Raw genomic sequence first — 25,731 nt, 5'->3', positions numbered from 1 at the left:
TCGACACACTCGATCGTTGTGAATCCACCTTTCAGGGGAGGTCTCCCCTAAGTCTCCCCCAAGTCTCTGGACGGTTGTGGGGCCAATTTATTGAATAAATTGTAACATGACGACCTATGTGACTTCGGCAGAACCTTTGAACCTTTAAGTTAGAGCGAGTGCACTGACGTTCGAAACACTCGATCGTTGTGAATCCACCTTTCAGATGAGATCTCTTCCAAGCGTCTCGGAGGTCGTGCGTCCGAAAGGCTAGCGTCAAAGCATTCCGTTTCGCTCCAGTAGTAGGCCTTTATTGACTAAATTGTAACATGACGACCTATGTGATTTCGGCATAACTTTTGAACCCTAAAGTTGGAGCTCGTGGGCTGACGTTCGACACAATCTATCGTTGTGAATCCACCTTTACGGGGAGGTCTCCCCCTAGTCTCTGGACAGTTGTGGGGCCGAGCGGCGACCGTCAAAGCATTCAGTTTCGCTCCAGTAGTAGGCCTTTATTGACTAAATTGTAACATGACGACCTATGTGATTTCGGCAGAACTTTTGAACCCTTAAGTTAGAGCTAGTGCACTGACGTTCGACACACTCGATCGTTGTGAATCCACCTTTCAGATGAGGTCTCTTCCAAGCCTCTCGGAAGTCGTGCGGCCGAAAGGCGTGCGTCAAAGCCTTCCGTTTCGCTCCAGTAGTAGGCCTTTATTGACTAAATTGTAACATGACGACCTATGTGATTTCGGCAGAACCTTTGAACCCTTAAGTATAATATTGTGGACCCCAAAGCCACGGTTTATGAAGCCGAACCACTTCCGAGGAATACATTCCAGTCGAGTGAATGGCAGTATTAGTAGGAGTAGATTAGATAGAGTAAATTCAATCAGAATCAGCAGAATCAAAATCAGAATCCTCTTTATTTGCCGAATATGTCAGAAACACACAAGGAATTTGTCTCCGGTAGTTGGAGCCCCTCTCGTGCGACAACGGATAGCCATTTGACAGAAAATACTTTGGAGACATAATCACATTAGACCAAAGTACGGAGAGTCACTGAGCAATGAAAGGTTACCGGTAATGTGGTCATGTCGATGCAAATTTTGTGTTTTTTGTTTTTTTTTTGACAATTGTGCAAATGATGCAGAGTCCTCTAGCAATTTAGAGCAATTTGAAATGACTGATCGAGCAATAATCTGGTACAGTGACAATTGTGCAAAACGTGAAGAGACTTCGAGAAATGTAAGCAGTATAAAGCGAATCTTAGTGCGATAATCTGGAACAGTGTCCATTGTGCAAATGGTGCAGATACTTCTCAACCACATGAGTGGCCAGTATTGGTCAACAACAGATATGCAAATTGTGCAGAGTGGCGAGACTACTACAGTGAATGTACGAATAATGTATAATTGGCCCGACAGAGATGGGACAACAATCTCAAGACAAATTGGCAGCATGTTACAATGCAATTGTAAGTGAACTGTTTAAGAAGTTAACGGTAAGCGGGACGAAGGTGTTGGAATGTCTGCTAGTTTTTGTTTGCATTGTTCGATAGCACTTGCCTGGGGGAAGGAGCTGGAAGAAGACAATTATATATGACTCGTGCACTCACTGTAGTAGTCTCGCCACGCTGCACTATTTGCATATCTGTTGTTGACCAATACTGGCCACTCATGCCAGTAGCATTTGCTCCAATTGCACACTGATTGCACAATGGTCATTGCACCGGACTATTGCAATATTAGTCTTTCGAACTGCTCTAAATGCTAGAGGACTCTGCATCTTTTTGCACAATTGTCCAAAAAAATGTACTGGCATTACCAGATAACTAGCAACCCTTAATTGCTCAGTGACTGTTTTTTGTCAATGTCTTTATGTCTCAAAAGTGTTCTCTGTCAATTGACTGTCTGTTGTCGTACGAGAGTGGCTCCAACTACCAAATTCCTTGTGTGTTTTTTGGACATACATGGCAAATAAAGATGATTCTGTTTCTAAAGAATTGGTGACCAGGATGTGGAGGGTCCAAGAGGATTTTGCATGCTCTTGTCAGAGTTTTGGCAGCGTGCAAGTTCTCAAATTCTGTCGTGTGTTTACTTTTCAAAATCTATGATCTGATCACACATTTGTAGTGTTGAGAATGAGTTCGCATCATCCACACAAAAAAAATCCAAGACCAGCCAACAATTGGAGAATAAAGATGACGCGATCCGCTCGAGATATGTTTAAGCAAAATATGGCTTATGGCCATACGACCCTGAGAACGCCCGATCTCGGAAGCTAAGCAGGGGCGGGCCTGGTTAGTACTTGGATGGGAGACCGCCTGGGAATACCAGGTGCTGTAAGTTTTTTCACTTTAGATCCTCGTGGAATCGTTTTCTTAATTGTCATTCATGGGCTTTTTTCGTAAAGACTATGGAGCAAATTTTTCAATTTTCCACCTCTGATCGTGAGGCAGCTCGCTCCCTTGTCACCTTACAACAAGGCAAGCGCAGGGTGTCAGATTACGCGATTGAGTTTCGCATTCTAGCAGCTGAGAGTCATTGGAATAATCGGGCGCTACTCGATGCCTTTTTTCAAGGACTATCCCCCGCCGTCAAGGATCATTTAGTCCCCCTAGACCTGCCGACCGAGTTGGACACTCTCATCGCTCTTGCCGTAAAAATCGACAAGAGGCTTTTGGATCGCGAGCTGGATGGAGATCGGCGGAGAGCTGCGTCACCGCGCACTTGGAGGACGAGCCTCGGTGACCAGCCAAACCAAGGCAGATCCCCTGGTTCCACTGGCTAGCGTCCCCACGGATGAACCCGTGCAACTGGGCAGGTTCCGTCTCTCCCCTGAGGAACGTCAACGCCGGCTGAGGGAAGGGCGGTGCTTCTACTGCGGTCAGTTGGGTCATTCCGTGAGCAACTGTCACGTCAAAGTTGCCGGTGCCGGTAGCAAGGGCACGGGAGAGGTGAGTCTGAATTTCATTAAGGAACCCCCTACACGGGTTCTTCCTAAAGTGACACTAAACTCTCCTGATCAAGAAATTCATACACCCGTATTAATTGACTCTGGTTCTGACGCAAACTTACTCAACTCCATCCTTGTTAGACGTATGCACCTTAGAACCTTTGAAATAAAACGCCACCGCAACACCTATGCTGCAGACGGCAGTTTTATGGGCAAGATCACTCACCGCACCCAAACACTCACATTGACATTTCCTGATTCTCACTCGGAACGCATTAGTTTTCATGTTTTTGACGCCATGAATCATGACGTTATCTTAGGGAACCCATGGTTGAAATTACATAACCCCCACATTGACTGGTCCTCTGGGCAGGTTATGTCATGGGGCAGCAATTGCGCCCGGAACCGTTTCAAGCCGCCATGTGATGTTCAGGGCTATGTTTCTAAGGACAATCCACAGACCCCATCTGGGGATCCTGATTTATCTCAAGTGCCCACCTGTTACCAGGATATTAAAGATGTTTTTTCCAAGTCCAAGGCCAAATCCCTTCCACCCCACAGACCTTATGACTGTGCTGTTGACTTGCTGCCTGGAACCACACCCCCACGAGGGAGGTTGTTCTCTCTTTCAGGGCCGGAACACAAGGCCATGAAGGAGTACGTGGAAGAATCACTGGCAGCCAGGATCATTCGCCCATCTTCATCCCCTGCGGGAGCAGGATTTTTCTTTGTGGACAAGAAAGACAAGACCCTGCGACCCTGTATTGATTACCGGGGTCTCAACGAGATCATGGTAAAAAACAGGTACCCTCTTCCTCTCATCTCCACCACCTTTGAGTTCCTGGAGATTTTCACCAAACTGGACTTAAGAAATGCATATCATCTAGTCAGGATAAGGGAGGGGGATTAATGGAAAACAGCATTCAGCACACCAAGGGGACATTATGAATATTTGGTAATGCCTTTTGGGCTTACTAACGCTCCAGCCGTTTTCCAAAACCTTGTCAATGATGTCCTGCGTGACATGTTGAATGTTTGTTTTTGTTTATTTGGATGACATTTTGATATTCTCCCCGGATGAAGAGACTCACATTATTCATGTCCGCTCTGTTTTGCAGCAGTTACTGCAGAATCAACTATATGTCAAGGCTGAGAAATGTGAGTTCCACAAGGCGTCCGTTTCTTTTCTGGGTTTCCTCCTGGCTCAAGGTGAAGTCAAAATGGACCCTTGCAAAGTCGATGCAGTTATTAATTGGCCTACTCCCACGTCACGCAAAGATGTACAAAGGTTCTTAGGGTTCGCAAACTTCTACAGAAAATTCATCAGAAATTTCAGTTCTATAGCCTCTCCTTTGCATGATCTTACCTCGCCACACAAACCTTTTGTATGGAACCCGCTTTGTCAGGCAGCTTTTCAAAAACTTAAATCGAGCTTTACCTCCGCTCCCATCCTTACTTTGCCAGATCTCAAACAGCAGTTTGTGGTAGAAGTCGATGCGTCTGATGCCGGAATAGGAGCAGTGCTCTCCCAGAAATCTCTCAAGGATGATAAATTACATCCTTGTGCTTTTCTCTCCAAAAAACTGACCCCAGCTGAGAAAAATTATGACATTGGTGACCGTGAACTGCTGGCAGTCAATGTGGCTTTGATGGAGTGGAGGCACTGGCTAGAGGGGGCACAGACTCCGTTTTTAGTATGGACAGATCACAAGAACCTTGAGTATATTAAAACTGCTAAAAGATTAAATGCGAGGCAGGCTAGATGGGCTCTGTTCTTCACTAGATTTAATTTCACGTTATCCTACCGACCTGGTTCTAAAAATGGTAAGCCAGATGCTTTGTCACGTAGTTTCTCCGAAGAGAATTCTTTGTCCGACCCTAAGACTATTTTGCCCAAGTCATGTTTCATTTCCGGGTTTTGTCTTCCCCCCTGTTTCACACACACCTGCTCCTGTGAGCATCTTCACCACCTGTGCCTCGTTCACCCTAATTACCGATTGTATTTAACCTCGTGTCTCATTCCCTCTCGTTGCCAGTTCGTTGTACCTTGTCGTCGCGTTCCAGCATTCCTTGTTTCCACGTCACAGACTCACAGTAAGACTTGACCCTGTTCCGATTATCGACCTTGCCTCTTTACCTCATGTTTTTGGAAACTGTTGCCTTTCTTGGATTGCCTGCCTGTGTACCGACCTATGCACGTCTATTAAACCTCTCTTTTTGGAAACTGTCCATTTGTTTTGGAGTCGTGCATTTTTGGGTCCTATCCCCTGGTGCATAGGCACAAACAACAGTCAGGACCCGTCCCCCCACCCGAAGGCGGAGGGAGGTTACCCTCTCGTCCACCGGGGTGAACCCCAACGTACAGGCGCCGAGCTGGGGAGCAATAAGTATACCCACACCTGCTTGGCACCTCTCACCGTGGGCAACTCCAGAGTGGAAGAGAGTCCAACCCCTCTCGAGAGGACTAGTACCAGAGCCCAAGCTGTGCGTGGCGGAGAGTCAGACTAGATCTAGTCGGAACTTCTCGACCTCACACACCAGCTCGGGCTCTTTCCCTGCCAGAGAGGTGACATTCCACGTCCCTAGAGTCAGCTTCTGTCGCCGGGGATCGGATCGCCAAGGTCCCCGCCTTCGGCTACCGCCCAGCTCGCATTGCACCCGACCCCTATGGCCCCTCCCACAGGTGGTGACCCCATGGGAAGGGGGATCCACGTTACCCTTTCGGGCTGTGCCCAGCCGGGCCCCATGGGTGCAGGCCCGGCCACCAGTTGGTCGCCTTCGAGCCCCACCTCCAGGCCTGGCTCCAGAGGGGGGCCCCGGTGACCCGCGTCCGGGCAAGGGAAAACGTAATCCAATCATTTTTCTCATCATAGGGGTCTTTGGAGCCGTGCTTTGTCTGGTCCCTCACCTAGGACCTGTTTGCCATGGGTGACCCTGCCAGGGGCGTGAAGCCCCAGACAACTTAGCTCCTAGGATCATTGGGACACACAAACCCCTCCACCACGATAAGGTGACGGCTCAAGGAGGGGGAATTAATACATAAATAATAAATAAGGTCACCGAGGTGGTTAAAAAGGTCCTCGGTGGCAGGGCCCCGGGGGTGGATGAGATTCGCCCGGAGTTCCTCAAGGCTCTGGATGTTGCAGGGCTGTCCTGGTTGACACGCCTCTGCAACATCGCGTGGACATCGGGTACAGTGCCTCTGGATTGGCAGACTGGGGTGGTGGTCCCCCTTTTTAAGAAGGGGGACCGGAGGGTGTGTTCCAACTACAGGGGGATCACACTCCTCAGCCTCCCTGGTAAGGTCTATTCAGGGGTGCTGGAGAGGAGGGTCTGTCGGGAAGTTGAATCCCAGATTCAGGAGGAGCAGTGTGGTTTTTGTCCTGGCCGTGGAACAGTGGACCAGCTCTACACCCTTGGCAGGGTCCTCGAGGGTGCATGGGAGTTCGCCCAACCAATCTACATGTGTTTTGTGGACTTGGAGAAGGCGTTCGACCGTGTCCCTCGGGTGGTCCTGTGGGGGGTGCTTCTGGAGTATGGTGTACCGAACCCCCTGATACGGGCTGTTCGGTCCCTGTACGACCGGTGTCAGAGTTTGGTCCGCATTGCCGGCAGTAAGTCGGACTCGTTTCCGATGAGGGTTGGACTCCGCCAAGGCTGCCCTCTGTCACCGATTCTGTTCATAACTTTTATGGACATAATTTCTAGGCGCAGCCGAGGCGTAGAGGGGGTCCGGTTTGGTGGCCTCAGTATTGCATCTCTGCTTTTTCCAGATGATGTGGTTCTGTTGGCTTCATCAAGCCATGAACTCCAACTCTCACTGGAGGAGTTCGCAGCCGAGTGTGAAGCGGCTGGGATGAGAATCAGCACCTCCAAATCTGAGACCATGGTCCTCAGTCGGAAAAGGGTGGCGTGCCCTCTCCAGGTCGGGGATGAGATCCTGCCCCAAGTGGAGGAGTTCAAGTATCTTGGGGTCTTGTTCACGAGTGAGGGAAGAATGGAACGGGAGATCGACAGGCGGATCGGTGCAGCGTCTGCAGTGATGCGGACTTTGTAATCGATCCGTTGTGGTAAAGAAGGAGCTCAGCCGAAAGGCGAAGCTCTCAATTTACCGGTCGATCTACGTTCCTACCCTCACCTATGGTCACGAGCTGTGGGTCGTGACCGAAAGAACGAGATCCCGGATACAAGCGGCCGAAATGAGTTTCCTCCGCAGGGTGTCCGGGCTCTCACTTAGAGATAGTGTGAGAAGCTCGGTTATCCGGGAGGATCTCAGAGTAGAGCCGTTGCTCCTTCACATCGAGAGGAGCCAGATGAGGTGGCTGGGGCATCTGATTCGGATGCCTCCCGGACGCCTCCCCGGTGAGGTGTTCTGGGCACGTCCCACCGGGAGGAGACCCCGGGGACGATCCAGGACACGCTGGAGAGACTACGTCTCTCGGCTGACCTGGAAACGCCTCAGGATCCCCCCGGAAGAGATGGATGAAGTGGCTGGGGAAAGGGAAGTCTGGGCTTCCCTGCTAAAGCTACTGCCCCCGCGACCCGACCTCGGATAAGCGGTAGAAGATGGATGGATGGATGTATTCATTCATTTAATCATTAATATATTATGTATAATCTTCATCTATTTTATTTATTTAATTATTTTGATTATTTAATTAATTTAGAATACTCCAAAATAATAACAAAATAAAGGTTTAATTATTTAATATATTTACTTATATTTTTTAATATATATTTTTTGAAATACATAAAATAAAACAGGGTTCGCCTCATTAAACTTTTTTTTTTTTTTTTATTGAATTATTTAATTAACCTACAAATAATACTGAGAATTAAAACAAATTTATTAATAATTACAATTACTACTACTTACCTGGAAAACCCACCGGAAGTATACATTTGATTCTCTAAATACTTACCCTATTTGGAATACTTACCTGTTCGGACTTAACTTCATCCTGACAGATATAACAACATAAAAAAAAAAAGAAAGAAAAGAAGAAGTTGACGTAATCACAAAAGAATGGTGAATGACCCGGGGGAAGGACCGTGCATTCACCTCCTCCCAATACAACGGGAGGGGGGGGGCTCTTCATCCTCGTCCTTACCCCAACCACTAACTGAGCAGGCAAAAGCTTTCTCTCCAGTGTGTCCTCTCATGTGTCGTTCGCTCTTAAAAGCAAGTTTTCCCACACTGAGAACATTTCCATTGTTTGTTGTCAGCGTGATGTCATACCACCTTTAGACTTTTTATCATCATCATCATCATCTTCATCAGAGTGAGGGGAGTGTGACGTCACGTCGTCACGATCTGATAGTGGAGCCAAGAGGCCGTCTACTTGTGATCCTCCACAGTGCCCGCTTTGCAGTTTTTTTCACTTAAGCCTTGTCTTTTGGGCCATTTTTTCGCTTCAAGGTGCGAACATTTTGTTTTTGGAGGGTTTGCAATGGTTAAAAGACATTTCTATTCTTTTGAATGGGGAAAACTGATTTGATGTACAAGCAAATGGAGTCACCCTCACTGTTTCAAGCAGTGTATTTTATTAAGGATCAGCTACATGAACAACAGCTAGTACCACAAAATTATGTTCAATCACTAATTGAATGGGCTGAAAAATTGCTAATTTATTAGGGTGTCACCATTAAAATCATACCAACACGGTGGGCGAGTGCCACATCCTTGCAAGCCTCATGCATGAACCACAAAAAAACATGGCTTAATGTCCAAAAACTGTCAACAATTTATGAGGACATCTTTACTCTTGGCAGCTTCAACCTCTGAAAATATTACAACAATAAATCCATTTTTATTTTTATTTTATGGATCAGATAAGTTCAAATCAGATCAGCTGCAGTTTCGGGACATGAGGCGACGTAACGCGTTCGGCCGGGAGACCCTCGACATTATGACAGCTAGCCAAAGTCCACGCCCGTCACACAATGCCGCCTACAGAATCAACTCAGCTGACATATTTGGAAATGAATCTGCTAGAATTACTCGATGTGGGATGAGGTATTGGTCTTCTTTCCTCAAGGAGGCCTTTCAACGGTCCATTTCTTTGAAACAAGCGTTCCAACATATTTCACTATTTTCACTCATTATTGTAAAAAAAAATAATAATAATAATAACTTCATCCAGACTTTTAAGATGGGCAAAAATGACACCACGGAAAACAGAAGTTCAACGAGGATATGGAATCGGCTCCTGCTCGTTATGTGTCAGGCTTTAACAGGCTGACATGTACAAAATATGGGCGGGCCAAAATCTGGCTGAAAATCAAATAGTTTATCAGTATAGGATTCTAAAATTCTGATTTAATCTATTTTGGAGGGCTTTTTTTCTCCTGCAGATATCATTTATGAGTCCAGAACTATGGAAGAAGTGTCTATGTTCACACCATTAACTTGTCCCTTTCAAGTATTTTGGCACCAGTGCTAATTCTCAACATTTGCCCGTGGGAGGCTTTTCGAAAATATATGGACAAGAAGAAGATACAGTAAAAGCTGGGATACAAAAATCTGCATTCAGTAAATCCTTTTTAGATTAAACATTTCCATTAAAAGCATCTTGATCACTGCTATTCTCACCAGCACACTTGTGTGTCTTAACCCGAGACTTACGAGAGAATCTCTGACCGCAAACTGAGCAGGGAAAAGGTTTCTCACCAGTGTGGGTTCTTGTGTGTCTTTTTAAGCTTCCATTTTCAATGAATCTTTGACCACAATCTGAACAAGAAAAAGGTTTCTCACCAGTGTGGGTTCTTGTGTGTATTTTTAAGTGTCCCTTCTGTGTGAACCTTTGACCACAAACTGAGCAGAAAAAAGGTTTATCACCAGTGTGCGTTCTTGTGTGTCTTTTTAAGCTTCCCTTATGCGTGAATCTTTGACCACAAACAGAGCAGGAAAAAGGTTTCTCACCAGTGTGGGTTCTTGTGTGTCTTTTTAAGTATTCCTTCCGAGTGAATCGTTGACCACAAACTGAGCATGGATAAGGTTTCTCACCAGTGTGGATTCTTGTGTGTATTTTTAAGTATTCCTTCCGAGTGAATCTTTGACCACAAACTGAGCATGGAAAAGGTTTCTCACCAGTGTGGATTCTTGTGTGTATTTTTAAGCATTCTTTCTGAATGAATCTTTGACCACAATCTGAGCAAGAAAAAGGTTTCTCACCTGTGTGGGTTCTTGTGTGTTTTTTAAAGTTTCCCTTTTCAGAGAATCTTTGACCACATTCTGAGCAAGAAAAAGGTTTCTCACCAGTGTGGGTTCTTGTGTGTTTTTTAAAGTTTCCCTTTTCAGAGAATCTTTGACCACAATCTGAGCAAGAAAAAGGTTTCTCACCAGTGTGGGTTCTTGTGTGTTTTTTAAAGTTTCCCTTTTCAGAGAATCTTTGACCACAATCTGAGCAAGAAAAAGGTTTCTCACCAGTGTGGATTCTTGTGTGGATTTTTAAGTATTCCTTCCGAGTGAATCTTTGATCACAATCTGAGCAGGAAAAAGGTTTCTCACCAGTGTGGCTTATTGCGTGTAATTTTAAGCTTCCCTTCTGCGTGAATCTTCGACCACAATCTGAGCAGGAAAAAGGTTTCTCACCAGTGTGGGTTATTGCGTGCAATTTTAAGCTTCTCTTCTGCTTGAATCTTTGACCACAAACTGAGCAGGAAAAAGGTTTCTCAACAGTGTGTGTTCTCACGTGTTGTTTCATAATGCTCTTATAAGCAAATGTTTTCCCACAATGAGAACATTTCCATTGTTTGTTGTCAGTGTGACATGTCCTATCACCTTCAGACTGTTTATCATCATCTTCAGTGTGAGGAGAGTGTGACGTCATGTCGTCACTATCTGACAGTGGAGCTAAGAGTCCGTCTGCTTGTGATCCTCCACAGCGGTCTCCATCACCTTCTGTTGCCATGTGTTGACTTGACCTGCTGCTTGGAGGCTCCGCCCCTCTGCTCTCCTCACTTTGACCATCATCTTCACTCTTCAAAGGGACACCAGTCGATGGAAACTTGGTGATATCTTCCTCTTCCTGCTTGATGTGGGACCGAGCTTCTTCCTCCTCTTTTTTAATCGAAATGGGCTCCTCCTCCTCTTTGATGTGAGGGGGCTCTGGCTCCTGCTGCTCAGTACGAAGATGTTCACTGTTGTCTGCAAGACACAAGAAGACAAACACACACGGTTTGGCAAGTCTTTCCTAACGTTGTGACTTTAATGTTGTGTATGATGGTTTAGATTTATAGTGAAGGTTAATGTGAAAGCCAGATGAGTTTGATATATTGGAAATAATAAAATTGGGCAGGTCAACAACAATAATAAAATGTGGAAAAGTGTAAAATAATAAAGTTCATAAAAACAAGATTCAAAGTCATATGTGAATTGGACTGGACCCAAGAGCAGGCTGAGGCGGAGGGAGTAGATATCAAATGGTTTATTGCGGGCTGGCTCAGGGTAAGGACATCCAAGGCGAGGTGGTGGACCGTCGGGATAAGAAGTGAGCAGGAAGCGGGAACGTTAGCAGGTGATGAAGCTTGGCGGTGTAGTTGGAGCAGACAGCGAGGGGGGGAAAGGCACTGAAGGAACACTGGAGACGGAAGAGAATAAAATCGGGTGAGTCCAGATACAGGTAGTCTGATGGTTACGGATCAAGTCAGAACACACGGAGGAGAAAAGGGCAATTTGGGAAGAGGTCTATAGTGAACACACTTTGAACACCGCTCAATAATGGTGAGGATGACGGTGTTACCTTAAGATGGGGGTAGGCCAGTGACAAAGTCCAGGGAGATGTGGGACCAAGGGCGGCTCGGAATGGGTAAGGGCAGACCAGCTGGGGGTTGATGTGAAGCCTTACCTCGGGCACAGACGGAACAGGATAGTACAAAGTCTCGGGTGTCTTTGACTAGGCTGGGCCACCAGAAGTGCTGGATGAAATGGGTGGTTCGGTTGATGCCGGGATGACAGGTGAGCTTGGAGTTGTGGGCCCACTGAAGGACATCAGAGCATACGGAATCGGGTACAAACAGCCGGTTAGGAGGTACAGTCTTGGGATCCAGGTGAGTCTTCTAAGCCTCTTGAACCACCTGTTCAATCTTCCAAGTCGTTGCTCCGATGAAGCACGTGGAAGGGAGGATGGATTCTGGTTCTGTGGGACTGGAGGGGGGTGCAAACATACGGGAGAGGGCTTCAGGCTTACCACTGCGCGAACCAAGGCGGAAGGAGAGGCAGAAATTGAACCGACTAAGAAATAAAGCCTGGCGATCTTGCCGGGGATTAATGGCGGAACGGAGATAAGCCAGGTTTTTGTGGTCAGTCCATATAATAAAGGGTGTAACGGTCCCGTCCAACCAGTGCCTCCACTCCTCCAGGGCCCAAACGATGGCTAGCAGCTCATGGTTCCTGACGTCATAATTTTGCACGAATGTGGAAAGGTGACGGGAGAAAAAGGCACAGGGATTTAGTTTTGGGGAAACTGGGTCCCGCTGGTAGAGGACGGCTCCCGCCCCTGTGTTAGAGGCGTCAACCTAAACCACGAACTGGAGAGAGGGGTCGGGGTGTCGTAGGATGGGAGTGCTGGTGAACAGTTCCTTGAGGCGTTTGAATGCTTGCGATACGGCAGGGGTCTAATGGAAAGGGGAGGTGGTGGAGGTGAGACTCGTGAGCGGTATGACAACCTTGATGTAGTTACGGGTGAAGCGACGGTAGAAACTGGCGAAGCCTAGGAAAGGTTGTAGCTCTTTGCGGGTGGAGGGAATGTGCCAGTTGACGACTGCTTGGATCTTTGCCGGGTCTGCTTGTAACTGTCCTTTGGCGATGATGTATCCCAAGAAATGAACGGAGGGGAGGTGGAATTCGCACTTTTCAGGTTTCACAAAAAGACAATTTTCGAGTAGGCGTTGAAGGACTTGACGGACGTGCTGGCGATGTTCTTAGGGGGAAGGATGAGAAGATGAGAATGTCGTCTAAATATACAAAGACGAACAGGTTGACGGAGGACGTCATTTATGGCGTTGGTTAACCCAAACGGCATGACCAAGTATTTGAAGTGTCTGAGGGGGGTGCTGAAGGCACTTTTCCATTCGTCCCCTTCTCTAATGCGGATAAGATGATACCCATTCCACAGGTCCAACTTTGTGAATATTCGGGTGTCACAGAGGGGCTCGAAGGAGGGATCGATGAGGGGCAGCGGGGCTTTATTTTTCACTGCAATGTCATTAAGACCGCACAAGTCGATGCATGGGCGAAGAGCGGTATCTTTCTTTTCAACGAAAAAGAAGCCGGCTCCCAGGGGCAAAGAAGAGGGCCGGATGAGTCCAGAGGCAAGGGAGTCGCGGATATAATTTTCCATAGTCTCTTTTTCAGGACGGGAAAGATTAAAGAGGCGGTTGGAGGGAAGTGGGGTTCCCGGCAAGAGGTCAATGGCGCAATCATAGGGGCTGTATCGGGGAAGAGAGATGGCTAGGCCCTTGCTGAAAATGGGGGAGAGGTCATGATATTCTTCAGGTACCCGGGAGAGGTCGGTTGGAGTAACTGGTGGCCGATGTGTGGTGGAGGTTGGGACGGCCGAAAGAAGACAGTGGGAATGGCAGAAGTGACTCCAGCTCTCTCTTCTCCCTGTAGCCTCAGTCTTCCCCCACCACCTGTCTCATTCATGCACATATATTCTGTCTTACTTCGGCTAATCTTCATTCCTCTGCTTTCCAGTGCATGCCTCCATTTTTCAAACTGTTCCTCCAGCTGCGCCCTGCTTTCACTGCAGATCACAATGTCATCTGCAAACATCATGGTCCACGGGGATTCCAGTCTAACCTCATCTGTCAGCCTATCCATCACCACTGCAAAAAGGAAGGGGCTCAGGGCTGATCCCTGATGCAGTCCCACGTCCACCTTAAATTCTTCTGTCACACCGACAGCACACCTCACCGCTGTTCTGCTGCCCTCGTACATGTCCTGTATTATTCTAACATACTTCTCTGCCACTCCAGACCTCCGCACGCAGTACCACAGTTCCTCTCTGGGTACTCTGTCATAGGCTTTCTCTAGATCTACAAAGACACAATGTAGCTCCTTCTGACCTTCTCTGTACTTTTCCATCAACATCCTCAAGGCAAATAACGGATCTGTGGTACTCTTTCTCGGCATGAATCCATACTGTTGCTCGCAAATACTCACTTCTGTCCTGAGTGTAGCCGCCACTACTCTTTCCCATAACTTCATTGTGTGGCTCATCAACTTTATTCCTCTATAGTTCCCACAGCTCTTTACATCACCCTTGTTCTTCAAAATGGGCACCAGCGCACTTTTCGTCTATTCCTCAGGCATCTTCTCATGCGCTACAATTCTATTGAACAAGCTGGCCAAAAACTCCACAGCCACCTCTCCTAGATGCTTCCATACCTCCACAAATGTCATCAGGACCAACTGCCTTTCCATTTTTCATCCTCTTTAATGCCTTTCTAACTTCCCCCTTACTAATCATTGCCACTTCCTGGTCCACCACACTTGCCTCTTCTACTCTCCCTTCTCTATCATTTTCCTCATTCATCAACTCCTCGAAGTATTCTTTCCATCTAGCTAGCACACTACTGGCACCAGTCAACATATTTCCATCTCTATCCTTAATCACCCTACCCTGCTGCACATCCTTCACACCTCTATCCTTCTGTCTGGTTAACCTGTAGAGATCCTTTTCTTCTTCTTTAGTGTCCAACCTGACATACATGTCATTATATGCCTCTTCTTTGGCCTTTGCCCTATGTCTCATCGCAATGTATTCCTTTCGCCTCTCCTCGGTCCTATCAGTGTCCCACTACTTCTTAGCTAACCTTTTTCCCTTGTATGATTTCCTGTACTGTGAGGTTCCACTACCAAGTCTCCTCTCCTTTCGTGCCAGAAGATACACCAAGTACACTCCTGCCTGCCTCTCTAATCCCCTTGGCTGCAGTGGTCCAGGCTTCTGGAAGCTCCTCCCGTCCACCGAGAGCCTGTCTCACCTCTTCCCGAAAAGCTGCACAACACTCGTCCTGTCTCAGCTTCCACCACATGGTTCTCTGCTCTGCCTTTGTCTTCCTAATCTTCCTCCCCACCACCAGAGTCATCTTACACACCACCATCCTATGCTGTCTAGCCACACTCTTCCCTACCACTACCTTACAGTCAGTAACCTCCTTCAGATTACATCGTCTGCACAAGATGTAATCCACCTGTGTGCTTCTACCTCCGCTCTTGTAGGTCACCCTATGTTCGTGCCTCTTCTGGAAAAAAGTGTTCACTACAGCCACTTGCATCCTTGTTGCAAAGTCTACCACCATCTGTCCCTCCAAGTTTCTTTCCTGGATGCCGTACTTACCCATCACTTCTTCATCACCTCTATTTCCTTCACCAACATGTCCATTACAATTTGCACCAATCAGGACTCTCTCTCTGTCTGGGATGCTCAGAACTACTTCGTCTAGCTCCGTCCAGAATCTGTTTCACCTCTAGGTCACATCCTACATGTGGGGCATAGCCACTAATCACATTATACATAACACGCTCAATTTCAAGTTTCAGCCTCATCACTCGATCTGATACTCTTTTCACCTCCAAGACATTCTTAGCCAACTCTTCTTTTAAAATAATCCTGACTCCATTTCTTTTCCCATCTACACCATGGTCAAATAATTTCAACCTTGCTCCTAAACTTCTAGTCTTACTGCCTTTCCACCTGGTTTTCTGGACACAACATATCAACCTTGATCCTAATCATGTCAACCGACTCCCGAGATTTTCCTGTCATAGTCCCTACATTCAAAGTCCCCACATTCAGTTCTAGGCTCTGTGCTTTCCTCTTCTCTTTCTGCCGAAGAACCCCTGCAGGTTGACAGCGCCGGAGGCGGACGTTGTTAACCCGGCCCACGACCGATCCGGTATGGAATTCTTTGGATGACCGCTGATATTTGTTTGGAAAAGTTTTAAGACGGATGCCCTTCCCGACGCAACCCTCTGCACTTATCCGGGCTTGGGACCGGCCTACACGTTGAACTGGCTTGTGCCCCCCATAAGGCTGCATTCTGAAGAAAATTACCTATCCAATTTAAATTTCAGTCAGTCCTTATCAGCTAGCTATAAAAGCAGACGAGGAATCTCAATACTAATTCATAATACACAACTTTTACACTAAATAGCACAATAATTGAACCCAGAAGGCCGATACTTAATGTTTCATTCAACTATATTTAACAAATTATACACATTAGTTAAGGTATATGTCCCTAATATTGATGATCCAACTTTTATTCACATCTGACCAATGTGTCAACTAATTCAACAATTATTATAGGTGACGACTTTAATATAGTACTTAATCCAACCATAGACAGCGCAAATAAAAAAAAAAAAAAATCAAAAGAATCAGTCTTCCCAAATATATGCACGAATTCGGACTCGCCGACATACGTAGAAAAAAAATACAAAACATTTCATACAAAAAGGAATACACTTCTTCAGTTTACTGCTCCTTCTCTAGAATTGATAACTTTCTCACAAATAACAAAATTGCTCAAAACAGCACTTCCAAAATAAATCCAAGAATAATTTGCGATCATGCTCCAATTTCAAAAATTGTGCAAAAAGCACAAGACGCATTCTGCATCATATTGAGCGATTTAACTGCTGTATATCTGCTATATAATCACTTCCAAATGGCAGATGTGGCTTGTCAAGGGCTTCAAAAGTTCTCAAGAAAAAGTTTCAAATCTCTGTCCTCTGAACTGTAAAGTTCGAATGCATGCAACAAGTGAACCAACCTGCTCTGCGTAGCACAATTCGAGGCTGCAGATTGAACACGGCGTCCACGAGTCGGCGCCGTGGCTCCTTCTCCTCTTTTGGGGCGCAATGTTCCTCCTCGTACGCCGCTGTCCTTCTTGCACACATTTTCATCCGCCGATCACGACACTTTCTGCTCTACGTTGGAGAGATGAGAAAAGCAAGTGCAAGTCAGATATGTGAAACAATGACATCAAGATTAAAGGCGTCTTTATACACCCGCCCGCATTGCATCACGTGAGCGACGAATTGCTGCGCGCGGCCCCTCTACAAGACAAAAATAGTTGCTGCGCGTCGAACGCCGCGGAGATCGTCTCTCGTGATTGGTCCGTTTTTGTCACGTGCCGCGATGACGTACTCGGCGTCCCCCTCGGTTCTACCGAGCATCTACGCCACCGCCATCTCGATTGATTTTGCAGCATCGTTAAACATATCATCTGGTCATCTCGGTCCATTTGTTCTCGCAGACACTGGTCCACGGTCGCCATTGTTGTTGCTCTGTTCCTTGTTCCGGAAAGGAAAGGAAAAACGGCTACCGGAAAATATGCAGAGGAAACGCCACCCTGTGGTGTCCTCGCCAATGCCTGCAGTAGCGACCCCCTCGACTTGGAGGTGAACTGCAGTACATTTTCAAAAGTGCGCGCGTGGGTTGCGCTCGAGTTTGAAGGCAAACAGTTTCAAGCAGCCTTTCAGATTTGGACACTGTGGGCGAAATACGACGTGAGTTCAAATGGCAAAGCTCCAAAGTCAACACGAGGAAATAGGGGAACGTAATTATGCATTGTGAGAAATATGACACGGAAAGAAGGCGGCTAATTTGTGATGGAACATTCTAGACGGTATTCTTCCGAAAATAATTGTTTCAGGATAATATTTCAGTATGTCAGACAAAGGAAGCTAACAGAACAACAACGTTGTTGTTTTGATTCGGGTTCATTGTTTTGGTGTTATCGTGAAACATTGTGGTCCCCACTCCTTACTGGTAGGTGGCGGAAAGAAAAACACTTTACCTCACGCTCAGTTTTGATCACAAACGCGTCTCTTTGTTAGCAAGCTAAGCTAAGCTAAATTAAGCTCGGCCGAGAAGCTTCAACGTGCACGAGACGACTCCAACCGAAGTGACGAAGATTGCACGAATGATGTTTTCGTCCACTAAAGTCGTGATGAGGGGCGTCCCGCGTGGAGGATTCACAACATTCGCTCCAAATTCAGCAAGATGGACTGAAGTACGATCGAGCCTCCTGCCGCCTCGCTCGTCCGTCGAGCTGCTGCTGCTGCTGCTTCTTCGTCGTCTTTTTTTCAGTGTTCTGTGACGGTTGGCAAGAAACTTCTCAGTGCATTACCGCCACCTACTGGTATGGAGTCTTCGAAGCATCCATCCATTTTCTGAGCCGCTTCTCCTCACTCGGGTCGCCGGCGTGCTGGAGCCTATCCCAGCTATGATCGGGCAGGAGGCGGGGTACGCCCTGAACCGGTTGCCAGCCAATCGCAGGGCACATACAAACAAACAACCATCCGCAGTCACATTCACACCTACGGGCAATTTAGAGTCTCCAATTCATGCATGTTTTGGGGATGTGGGAGGAAACCGGAGTGCCGCCTATTATTATTATTATTATTATTATTGCCAGTGTTGCCACAGTCACCTTGAAAAAGTAATTTAGTTACTTAACTTCACTGGAGGTCTTATTCATTTGGAATAATATTTACAAAGAAAACTGAGCCATCAGTCATTCGGACTGCTGCAGACCTGGGCTATGTGAGAGTTAGCGAGCTAGCCCAGGAGCATGCAGCTAAGCTGGAAGTAAACATTTCACTATCCGGTCACAAATCCCTCACTGCTTGACTTTTTAAACAGCGTATTACCACTGCTAAACTCGGGCATGGGAGGAGTTCGCTGAGGCCATGGAGAAAGACTTCCAGACGGCTTGGAGGAAATTCTGGTCCACCATCTGGCGTCTCAGGAGGGGAAGCAGTGCTCCATCAACACCGTGTATAGCGGGGATGGGGCGCTGGTGACCTCGACTCGGGCCGTTGTGAGTCGGTGGGGAGAATACTTCGAAGACCTCTTCAATTCCACCGACACGCCTTCCCATGAGGAAGCAGAGTGTGGGTTCTCTGAGGCGGGCTCTCCTATCTCTGGTCACCGAGGTGGTTAAAAAGCTCCTCGCTGGCAAAGCCCCGGGGGTGGATGAGATTTGCCCGGACTTCCTCAAGACTCTGGATGTTGTGGGGCTGTCCTGGTTGACACGCCTCTGCAACATCACGTGGACATCGGGTACAGTGCCTCTGAACTGGCAGACTGGGGTGGTGGCCCCCCTTCTTAAAAAGGGAGGGTGTGTTCCAACTGCAGGCGAATCACACTCCTCAGCCTCCCTGGTAAAGTCTATTCATAGGTGCTGGAGAGGAGGGTCCGTCGGGAAGTCGAAGCTCAGATTCAGGAGGAGCAGTGTGGTCTTTGTCCTGGCTGTGGAACAGCTCTACACCCTCGGCAGGGTCCTCGAGGCTACATGGGAGTTTGGCCAACCAGTCTACATGTGTTTTGTGGACTTGGAGAAGGCATTCGACCGTGTCCCTTGTGGAGTCCTGTGGGGGGGTGCTTCGGGAGTATGTGGTACCGAACCACCTGATACGGGCTGTTTGGTCCCTGTACGACCGGTGTCAGAGTTTGGTCCGCATTGCCGGCAGTAAGTCGGACTCGTTTCCGGTGAGGGTTGGACTCCGCCCAGGCTGCCCTTTGTCACCGATTCTGTTAATAACTTTTATGGACAGAATTTCTAGACGCAGGCGAGGCGTGGAGGGGGTCTGGTTTGGTGGCCTCAGTTTTGCGTCTCTGCGTTTTGCAGATGATGTGATTCTGTTGGCTTCATCAAGCCGTGACCTCCAACTGTCACTGGAGCGGTTCGCAGCCGAGTGTGAAGCGGCTGGAATGAGAATCAGCACCTCTAAATCTGTGATCATGGTCCTTAGTCGGAAATGTGTGGCGTGTCCTCTCCAGGTCGGGGATGAGATCCTGCCCCAAGTGGAGGAGTTCAAGTATCTTGGGGTCTTGTTCACGAGTGAGGGAAGAATGGAACGGGAGATCGACAGGCGGATCGGTGCAGCGTCTGCAGTGATGCGGACTTTGTATCGATCCGTTGTGGTAAAGAAGGAGCTAAGCCGAAAGGCGAAACTCTCGATTTACCGGTCGATCGACGTTCCTACCCTCACCTATGGTCACAAGCTGTGGGTCGTGACCGAAAGAACGAGATCCCGGATACAAGCGGCCGAAATGAGTTTCCTCCGCAGGGTGTCCGGGCTCTCACTTAGAGATAGTCTGAGAAGCTCGGTCATCCGGGAGGATGTCAGAGTAGAGCCGCTGCTCCTCCGCATCGAGAGGAGCCAGATGAGATGGCTGGGGCATCTGATTCGGATCCCGCACGCCTCCTTGGTGAGGTGTTCCGGGCACGTCCCACCGGGATGGGACACGCTGGAGAGACTACATCTTTCGGCTGGCCTGGGAACGCCTCGGGATGCCCCCGGAAGAGCTGGATGAAGTGGCTGGGGAGAGGGAAGTCTGGGCGTCCCTGCTGAAGCTACTGCCCCCGTGACCCGACCTCAGATAAGCGGTAGAAAATGGATGGATAACACTTAAATGTGGGGGGGGAAATACAACACGCCAACAACTACATTCTATCAGCTTTGTTTGTCTGAAATACTGAAATAATATCTTGTAACAATTGTTTTCTGAATCATTATTATTGTTATTATTAACCTTATTGAATTCTGAATCCTTATGTAGAATACTGTCTACATGTGTCAACACAAACTTTCACTCACAAATTAGCTGTCTTTTTTCTCTCTCTCGTTTCTTACAATGCATAATTACACATTCTACTTTTTTCTTGTTGACGACTTTGGTCCTGTGCCATTTTAACTCGCGTACTGTTTAACCCACAATGTCCAAATCTTAATCTTCACATAATTGTTTCACTTGTCCGATTTGCACTTGCCTTTTTCATCCCTCCGATGTAGAGCGGAAAAGCGGTGTGATCGTCGTGTGAAAATGTGTTCAAGAAGCACAGCGGAGTACGGGGAGGAACTCTGCGGCCCAAAAGAGGAGAAGGAGCCACGACGTCAACGACTGGACGCCGTGTTCAATCGGCAGCCTCCAACTGTCCCACGCAGAGCAGGTTGGTTCACTTGAAGCAGAGCTACGTGGTGGCCGCTGCCACCCTGGACTGGGGGGGGGGCTGGCCACCCCGACGGCAAACCCCCGAATCAAAAAACAGTTAACAATTCTCTTAGCCTACCCCAATAGGAGTAAAGATGTGATCAGGCACGTGATGCCCCTTTTTAGGGGAAGGGGCATCTTTTAACCTGAAGCACCTTTGAACCTGAAAATGATACATTGTTTTGAAATAGGATGCTGTAAACAAAGCAAATGTATTGATATAGCGCATTTCATGCACAAGGTAACTCAATGTGCTTTACATGATTAAAAGCATTACAAAACAGCTCATAAACATTTAAAACAAAGAGGAAAAAAATAAAAGTACAATTAAAACGGCGTACAGTGCAAAAAATATCATTTAAAAGTGGAAATGCTGGACTCCACTCCAATGTGCTCCACTATTTGACCCGAGTCTGTCGAGCTCAGCGTCCTTCTGGGTTTACATTCCATTAGCATTTAAATATTCTATTCAGGACCTAAACCATTTCGTGAGTTATAGACCAGTAGCAGAACTTTAAAATCTATTCTGAAGATGACTGGAAGCTAGTGTAAAGACTTTAGAATTGGAGTAATATGCTCTAACCTCTTTGTTCTGGTCAGAACCCGAGCAGCAGCATTCTGTATGAGTTGCAGCTGTTTAATGCTCTTATGGGGGAGTCCAGTAAGAAGACCATGACAATAGTCAAGTCTACTTGAGATAAGCATTAAGCATGGATGAGCTTCTCCTGGTCTGCTTAAAACATGCAGGCCTTCACTCTGGATATGTTCTTCACATGGTAGAAGGCAGTTTTAGCAATTGATTTGACTTGACTGTTGAAAGTAAGGTCGGAATCTATCAGAACACCAAGGTTTCGGACTTGGTGTTTGTTTTTTTAAAGAGAGTAACTCCAGGTATTTACTAACAGCAATTCTCTTTTCTTTATTGCCAAAAACAATTATCAGTTTTGTTGTGATTTAATTGAAGAAAATTTTGCCTCATCCAGTTATCTGTTTGAGACAGTGACACAACACCTCAATTGAACTGTAGTCATCTGAAGACACTGGTAGATATAACTGTGTCATCTGCATAGCTATGATAGTCAAAATTAAAGTTCTGCTACACTACGGTAAAAAACGCATACCGTGCTATACCTCGTGCAGCCTTGGGCTCGTCTGATCACTGCTTAATTCTCTTAATACCGACGTACAGGCAAGAACTTAAATGTGCGAAGCCTACAGTGAAAACAGTCAAAAAGTGGACAAATGAAGCCAAGATGGAACTTCAAAGCTGTTTAGACTGCACAGACTGGAGTGTCTTTGAAAATTCAGCTGGCAGCCTGGATGAATATACGGACACTGTCACATCCTATATCAGTTTCTGTGAAGAGGTCTGTGTTCCAACAAAATCATTTCGCACTTTCAACAACAACAAGCTGTTGTTCACTGCCAAACTTAAGGAACTTCGCCAAGCTAAGGAGGAAGCATATCAAAGCGGGGACAGGGCCCTGTATAATTGAGCTAGAAAACCAGCTGACTAAAGAAATTAACATTGCAAAGAGGAACTATGCAGCAAAGTTGGAAAAACAGTTTAGCGCTAACGACTCTAAATCCCTCTGGCATGCATTCCAATCGCTGACCAATTACAAGCGACGATCCCCGCCAAGCTGAGAACAATAGCATACTAGTCAACGACTTGAACACCTTCTACTGCAGATTTGAAAATGACACTTTCACACCACACACCCACCTGGCCGCACCCCCGACCACAATCACACCTCTGACTTCTGCGTTGATCATCCACGAACAGGATGTGAGACGCATATTCAAACAACAAAAGATGAACAAAGCGGCAGGACCAGACCATGTGTCCCCATCCTGCCTCAAAGTCTGCGCGGACCAGCTCGCTCCAGTCTTCACTCAGATCTTCAATAGATCTCTGGAACTGTGGGAAGTACCATCCTGTTTCAAACGCTCCACCATTATTCCAGTCCCCAAGAAACCTACCATTTCGGGTCTAAATGACTACAGGCCTGTCGCCTTGACATCCACACATAGCATCAACACCAGGGCACCCCAAGGTTGTGTCCTCTCTCCGCTGCTCTTCTCTCTGTACATGAACGACTGCACATCAACGCACCCGGCTGTCAAACTCCTCAAGTTTGCAGATGACACCGCTGTCATCGGCCTCATCAAGGACGGTGACGAATCTGCATATCGACAGGAAGCGGAGCGGCTGGAGCTGGGGTGCGGCCGACACAACCTGGAGCTGAACATGCTCAAGAGTGTAGAGATAATCGTGGACTTCAGGAGGCATCCTTCGCCACAGCTACCCCTCACGCTGTCCAACTGCCTTGTGTCAACCGTCGAGACCTTCAAGTTCCTGGGTATTACAGTCTCTCAGGACCTGAAGTGGGCGATCAACATCATCTCCGTTCTCAAAAAGGCCCAGCAGAGGATGTACTTCCTGAGGCTTCTGAGAAAGCACGGCCTGCCACGGGAGATGCTGAGGCAGTTCTACACAGCGGTCATCGAATCAGTCCTGTGTTCTTCCATCACAGTCTGGTTTGGTGCTGCTCCAAAAAAAGACAAACTCCGACTGCAACGGACAATCAAAACTGCTGAAAAGATTGTCGGGACCCCTCTACCCACCCTTAAGGACTTGCACGCTGCCAGAACTAAGACAAGAGTGTGCAAAATCCTCTCGGACCCTCCACATCCCGGTCACCAGCTCTTCCAGCTCCTTCCCTCAGGTAGGCGCTACCGATCAATGCAAACTAGAACTAGTAGACATTCCAACAGCTTCTTCCCTCTTGCAATCAACTTCTTAAACAGCTAACCTACAATTGCATTGCACCATGCTTCCAATTTTTTTGGTCTTGAGTTTGGTACAAGTAATATATAACAGGCCCGACATTTCCGTCGGGCCCATTATTTATTACTTGTGCACTCACTGTAGTAGTCTCGCCACGCTACACTATTTGCATATCTGTTGTTGACCAATACTGGCCACTCATGCAAGAGTAGCATCTGCCGCATTTGCACACTGACTGAGGAGTATCTGGAACATTTGCACAATTAAAATTGTCCCAGATTATCGCACTACTCGTCACTTTAAACTACATACATTCCCTGAAGTCTCGGCGCCCTTTACACAATGGTCATGGCACCGGACGATTGCTATATGAGGCATTCACTGCTCTAAGTGCTAGAGGACTCTGCATCTTTTTGCACAATTGTCAAAAAAAAATAATAATAACTGTACCGGCATTACCAGATCACTAATAACCCTTTATTGCCCAGTGACTGTTTTTCTCAATGTCTTTATGTCTCCAAAGTGTTCTCTGTCAATTGAGTGTCTGTTGTCGTACTAGAGCGGCTCCAACTACCGTAGTCCAGTTCCTTGTGTTTTTTGGACATACTTGGCAAATAAAGATGATTCTGATTAGTGCGCTTTTGCGCACCACACATCATTTTCTTTTTTGGGGCTGAGCGCAGCGGTAGCCAACGGTCGAGTATAGTGAATAACTCGTTCAAACAATCCTTTTTGTTATTTTCTTTTTCTTTTTATATAAGACCTCTCCTGTTCAGCTGCATGGCTTTCCAGAATGATGGTGGATCTGAATGCCTTTGTGCTGGAACAGGGGAGTTTGAAATGCTTCCCCTCCTTATTTTTTAATTTTTTAATTAATCTGATGTTTATTGAAAATGGAGACGGATAAGAAGGGTTTTAGGGGACAGTGAACAAGGGGACTAGGTTTGAAAACCACAGCAGAGCAATAGAGAGTCTAGATATTTGAACACAAGTTATTTGTAGACTGGGGGGTGGACACCTGGTGAAGACATGCAGTAACTAACCAAGAAAATCAGATATATTGGACAGAAAAGGGCAGGACAGGATGTGGGAAAATGAGCAAGGCAGTGTTACTGCCGAGTTGTGCGATGGGACTTCTTTTAGTGACTAAGATCCTGTGAGTTGATACGTTAGTATAACCCGTGGTGTTATTAGTGATCCCAGCACACGTCTACAGTGTCTCTATCTAACTGGAGAATGAACACCATATCAAAGGCGTGTTTGTCAACTGGTGTATGGAGTTGCTGAGCCGGCACATCGAGGAAGGGTGAGCCCCCCATCCACCCACAAAGTGTCTGTGGGAGTGGGGGTCAGCGAGCCCGTCCAGCAGAGGGGACCCAACCAGGGGGGCGCCACCGACCACCCAGGACCCAGGGAGGTCCCGTGCCCGACCGAAGCGCCCCGACCAGTCCCAAGGGGAGGGGCAAGGGCATGCCCACGCCCAACTCCACCACTCACCCAGCGAGCCCGACCGCTGCCACCGCCCCGATCAAGCCCCAGAGAGCATGGGGGCCATAGCCACCAACAGGGCCCAATGCCAGAGCCAGCTGCCACCCATCCATCCATCCATCCATCCATCCATCCATCTTCTACCGCTTATCCGAGGTCGGGTCGCGGGGGCAGTAGCTTTAGCAGGGAGGCCCAGACTTCCCACTTAATCCATCTCTTCCGGGGGATCCCGAGGCGTTACCAGGCCAGCCGAGAGACGTAGTCTCTCCAGCGTGTCCTGGGTCGTCCCCGGGGTCTCCTCCCGGTGGGACGTGCCCGGAACCCCTCACCGGGGAGGGGTCCGGGAGGCATCCGAATCAGATGCCCCAGCCACCTCATCTGGCTCCTCTCGATGTGAAGGAGCAACGGCTCTACTCTGAGATCCTCCTGGATAACCGAGCTTCTCACCCTATCTCTAAGGGAGAACCCGGACACCCTGCGGAGGAAACTCATTTTGGCCGC

General features: G+C 47.5%; 1 protein-coding gene and 1 pseudogene across 4 annotated transcripts; one reads left to right on the top strand and one right to left on the bottom strand.

Annotated features, from left to right (window-relative positions):
• Positions 1-2,221: 2,221 nt before the first annotated feature.
• On the top strand, positions 2,222-2,330 carry LOC133473633 (5S ribosomal RNA; annotated as a pseudogene).
• Positions 2,331-8,458: 6,128 nt separating this feature from the next.
• On the bottom strand, positions 8,459-18,136 carry LOC133473624 (gastrula zinc finger protein XlCGF57.1-like). Of its 4 annotated transcripts, none has more exons than XM_061765221.1 (3): positions 18,092-18,136; positions 16,720-16,876; positions 8,459-11,086 (listed from the first exon to the last, which is right to left on the bottom strand). In XM_061765221.1, exons 1-3 carry the CDS (start codon positions 18,119-18,121, stop codon positions 9,486-9,488), a joined length of 1,788 nt encoding a protein of 595 aa, XP_061621205.1. In that variant the 5' UTR covers positions 18,122-18,136; the 3' UTR covers positions 8,459-9,485. The 4 variants fall into 4 exon arrangements, with proteins under 4 accessions (XP_061621205.1, XP_061621208.1, XP_061621206.1 ...); XM_061765224.1 differs by lacking the exon at positions 18,092-18,136 and adding an exon at positions 17,853-18,077; XM_061765222.1 differs by lacking the exon at positions 18,092-18,136 and adding an exon at positions 17,749-18,065.
• Between the last annotated feature and the right edge of the window lie 7,595 nt (positions 18,137-25,731).

Source organism: Phyllopteryx taeniolatus, unplaced genomic scaffold (genome assembly GCF_024500385.1).
Source record: "Phyllopteryx taeniolatus isolate TA_2022b unplaced genomic scaffold, UOR_Ptae_1.2 contig_31, whole genome shotgun sequence".
In the NCBI taxonomy this organism is placed as follows: domain Eukaryota; kingdom Metazoa; phylum Chordata; class Actinopteri; order Syngnathiformes; family Syngnathidae; genus Phyllopteryx; species Phyllopteryx taeniolatus.
Note: the sequence above shows the minus strand (reverse complement) of the source record. Positions and strands in the feature narration are given on the sequence as shown.

Coding starts and splice junctions, on each gene's coding strand:
- LOC133473624 (XM_061765221.1), bottom strand. CDS start 18,121: ATGGATGGATGCTTCGAAGACTCCATACCA. Junction 16,877..18,091: donor GCTTCGAAGACTCCATACCA/GTAGGTGGCGGT, acceptor TCTCCAACGTAG/AGCAGAAAGTGTCGTGATCG. Junction 11,087..16,719: donor AATTGTGCTACGCAGAGCAG/GTTGGTTCACTT, acceptor TGTGTCTTGCAG/ACAACAGTGAACATCTTCGT.